The sequence below is a fragment of the Pelobates fuscus genome, chromosome 1, assembly GCF_036172605.1.
Source record: "Pelobates fuscus isolate aPelFus1 chromosome 1, aPelFus1.pri, whole genome shotgun sequence".
Lineage (NCBI taxonomy): Eukaryota > Metazoa > Chordata > Amphibia > Anura > Pelobatidae > Pelobates > Pelobates fuscus.
This window is the reverse complement of record NC_086317.1, coordinates 341,216,822-341,221,145: the sequence shown is the minus strand read 5'-3', so window position 1 is coordinate 341,221,145 and position 4,324 is coordinate 341,216,822. Positions and strand designations below refer to the sequence as shown.

General features: G+C 41.9%; 1 protein-coding gene across 1 annotated transcript; it reads right to left on the bottom strand.

The window, feature by feature from the left end:
- Window positions 1–854: 854 nt before the first annotated feature.
- On the bottom strand, window positions 855–3,975 carry SOX21 (SRY-box transcription factor 21). The gene is made up of 2 exons (XM_063444678.1): window positions 3,313–3,975; window positions 855–3,211 (listed from the first exon to the last, which is right to left on the bottom strand). Exon 2 carries the CDS (start codon window positions 3,107–3,109, stop codon window positions 2,318–2,320), a length of 792 nt encoding a protein of 263 aa, XP_063300748.1. The 5' UTR covers window positions 3,110–3,211; window positions 3,313–3,975; the 3' UTR covers window positions 855–2,317.
- Window positions 3,976–4,324: the final 349 nt, after the last annotated feature.

Sequence of the window (4,324 nt, the reverse complement as noted above, 5' to 3'; positions counted from 1 at the left end):
TGAAAAAAAAAATATATTACATTCTAAATCTACATTCTAAAACAGATGGATAGATAAAATAATGTTATGAAGTATGTGTCTATCTATATATATATTTTTTTCTTCAAAGTGATTTTTAAATCTTCATAAAATTACATATAATAGATATATAAGGATTATTATATAATGAAAATAGGCGTTCTACAGTCATATAAATAATATATATTAATTATTATTATTATTATTATTATTATTATTATTTAAACGAATGGAGATCGCTTATTTTCATTTAATAACAAGTTTACTTTTTTTTTTTTTTTGTATAGATGCCAGTAGTGAGAGTTTTTTTTTTTTTTTTTTAAATCCAAGCAAAACATAACAATCGCTGCCAATCATGTGCCCGAACTATCCTGGCATTTATGACACGAATTTAATAGTAAGGTCTCCTGCTAACAAGATAATGTTCCACTGAAACTTTCTACTTTAGAACGTTACTGGAAACCTCACAATGGCCTGAACCGGCTCAGTGTTCTTAGTGGCCTCTGTTCTGCTGAATCATGAATGCCTTTTTTAAGATAATACAACGACTTGTTTTTTATCTTCTTTCCTATTCACGATTAAAAATGTGATAAATCAGGTTTTTGGCTCTGGATAACAATGGCTTGATTTAGATTTCCTGGTAAATCCATTCAAGAGGGGAACAAAGGCAGTCTTTAGAGTATACCTTACACTTCACCTGGACCAGCAAGTAAGGGCAATTCAGATAAAAATCTTGTTAGTATATTCAACAAGAAATAGATTTTTTGTCTGCTTTTTTTTTTTGCCTGCAATAGGCTTTAATTCAATTCTTTTGTTCATAGCTGAACAGAGAGCATTACATCTCCATCCACATTGTTTGTCATCTAATATTAAACCAGTGATTCACACACAAATAAGACATTTAAATCAAATTGTTAGAACCAATATTTTTTTTTTTACTTTGTATTACAGAAAGCCAAAAATAAAACTAAATACAGGTTAGCCAGCTTCATTCACAAATATTAGTCAAAATGTACACATTACAAAAGTAAACCGATAAGAACTGAACAATGACTTTTAAGGAAACTTTGTCTAAATTATTAGATCAGCATAATTATAATAAGAACCTGCCACTGAATTGGAAATTCAACTTGAGAAAAAAAAATATGGCATGATCAAATCTTAAAATACACAAAACATCTCAAGTCTGACCCATTTAGGACAAAAAAAGGAGAAAAAAGATAATTTCCAGAGTTAAGTAATAAATATACTTTTATCAGAAAGGGGGGGGGGGGGGACAAAAAAACAACCTAGAAATAGCTAAAAACAAATGTATCATTTTTGTGCCACATACTATAAGAGGACTTTTTGTTTGTTTTTGTGTTGATACGTTCTAAATCGAGTAGGGGACACAAGAGCAGCAATATTTGTTCATGGACCCAAGATCTTTACAAAATTACAGTGGGATCTTTGGATCCTGGGTTCCTTTCCAGTACGACAGGTTTCACTATATGAATTGAAAGGGTTGTCAGTTTGAGAGGCTGGGAAGTTACATTTCCTGTGTGTTAGAACACGAATGATAAGATATGGAATGTGTCTTGTTGAACAAAGTTTTATCCCCATTCTAAATTCTAACCATGTTTCAGCAGAGTGCAGATTGGGCAAATCAGCGATTATCCAGATCTTCTCCTCTTTATGGTACACCAGGGACTGGAGAGATATTTGAGGTGTGAGGACCTCTTTTACTAATTGTTTCAGCATGAAGAGAACCTCTTTTTTATGTTTATTTGTTTTTCCCCCTTTTACCTATGTCCATCTTGTGCATGCAGGTATCTGAAAAATGAACAGCCTCAAGCTCAAGTCAAGTCCAAAACTTCACCAGCAGAAGTGCAACGAGAGGTCAAGTATGACTTTTTGAAATGTTTTTATTGTTGTTGTGTTTTAGCTTTAGTTAATGATTATTGTAATTTTGTAAAGAACCACTTCAGCACCCACAGAGAGCTTTGCACCGTGTTTCATCCAGGAGAACATCTGAAGATGTCACAGGTACACAGTTCTCCTAAAGATACTTTAAGTAAAAAAAAAAAACGACATGTGCAATTGACCACTGTGAAGTGATAACATATTTTAACACCTCACACTCTTCCATAGTTCCTATGTATTTCACAGCATAATAAGTCAGCATGGCCAAAAACGGTGGGTGGTACACTCCACACTCCACCAGTGGTGGGATCCAGGCTTAGCATGAAGTTCATGTGTCCCACATCATGTCATACCTGGTAGCTGGGATCCCAGTGCCCTTGGTCGGGCAGCCCTGCTGTCATAATGCTGCTGCATAAGCTGTTGCTTGATAAGGGTCCAACTGGGGTTTACTCATGCCTGGGAACAGGATGTACGCCAGAGGAGGCTGCAGTCCTGGGCTGGGCCAGCCTGTGCAGTTGCATGGGATCATGTACCCTGGGTTTCCAGGAGAGGGGTGGGAGTGAGTGTGACCCCCACTAGCAGCTGCTGCCACCCCAGGAAAGGCGCCCCCACTAGACTGAGGGTATCCCAGAGAGGAGGCATAGGAGAGTGAGGATGAGGAGGACGTGATCTCGGCCATCTTTGAGCTCAGGTCAAACAGGGAGTAAGGGTTGGTGGCGCCTCCTGCCGCCGCTGCTGCTGCCGCTGCCGCCGCGGAGGGTTGGAAGAAGACCCTGGCTGCAGCTGCCGCCGCCGCAGCTGCTGCTTTCTCTGGGTTGGAGAGCAGGGAGTCGGTAAGAACCCCGGCCCCGTGCAGCCTGGCTGCCTTCAGTCCATCATGGTCCCCTGGGATGCTGTAGGGCATGGGAAAGGCAAACTTGTCCTTCTTCAGAAGGGTCTTGGGCTTCCTGCGGGGCCGGTACTTGTAGTCCGGATGCTCCTTCATGTGCATAGCCCTCAGCCTCTTGGCCTCATCAATGAATGGCCTCTTCTCAGACTCTGTCAGCAGCTTCCACTCAGCCCCCAGTCTTTTGCTGATCTCAGAGTTGTGCATTTTGGGGTTCTCCTGGGCCATCTTCCTCCTCTGGGCTCTGGACCATACCATGAAGGCATTCATGGGCCTCTTCACATGGTCCACAGGTTTAGACATCTCCACCAGCTTCAGATAATCCACGATGGTTCCTTCTATGACTGACAGCTTGCTTCCTCACTGTTGCTTATGGTTGAGCAAAGTTAAACTCCACATAGGTAGCTGCGGAGAGGCACACAAAGAAAATAAATGTCAGTTTTAAATGACAAGGTATTAACAAAACACATCATTCAGTATTCAGACACTATTAAATAAAACATTACCTGTCCTGATTGCTATCTCCCAGGATGGTCGGTTAATATCCACTCATGGCACAGGTGAATACGAGAGAAAATCCAGAGCACTTCCTTGAATTAGTCCTGAAGGAATTAGCTGTGAAACTTTGTAACCTTCTCCAATCCCAGCTGAACACTCAGGGTTCTATTGGGAAAACAGAATCCGCTCCTGCACTCCAATAGTTTGCATTAAGACCAGCTCTGGACTTGTGGCTCAGCCTGTTTCTTCTGGGCTGTCTTCTGCTCCTGACAGGAGATGGGAGAGCAGCTCCTCCTGTACTCTGGGCAGCAGTCAATCACACACAACTCTCAGGCGGAACAACAACAACAGCAGCAGCTGAAATCCAATTCTGTTCCCTTGAGTCCATAGAAACAGCCCCTCTTTCTTTATGGCCTTATTGTCCAGCACATCTCCAGTAGTTCTCACTCTGAGCACACTCTCTTGCCTGGGGGGCTCCACAACACCCCTGCTGTACAGATGACATGTTTGCCTGGTGGCTGTACTGTGCAGGTTACCCCAGCTTTGAAATCTAATTAGTGGCAGCTCTAGGTGGGATGTTGCCTCCTTACTGTGAAATCGGGGAACCAAGTCTGCAGGTACAGCAGTCGCTGAACTTCCTTGCTGGCCAAGTTTCTTGCCTGTGATCTTCACTCCCCTTACTGTGACTGAAGGAAAAACGAGAAAGGGATTTTTTTTTTGCTTAATTGAAGCTGGGCGGGGGAGAGAGGTGGGTGTGTAGGGAAGGAGGGGTTGTGAGAAGAACAGACTAGTTCACTAAGACACAGCTCACTACTATTCGTCCTGCTCTGCATCTGCTCCCGCACGCACCTTTAATCCCCCTAACTGAGAATCAGAGTGCTAGCTCTTCGGGCAAGGATCACAAACTGCTATTTCCATAGGAACTCTTATAAGAAAAGGGGTATACCCTTCTGTCTCTGTGAATCATGCTTAATGATCTGTCTATATCTACCGTGTATTAGAAATAAATAATCTGCTTTG

Excerpts from the sequence above, each read along its gene's own strand:
- SOX21 (XM_063444678.1), bottom strand. The coding sequence starts at position 3,109 with ATGTCTAAACCTGTGGACCATGTGAAGAGGCCCATGAATGCCTTCATG.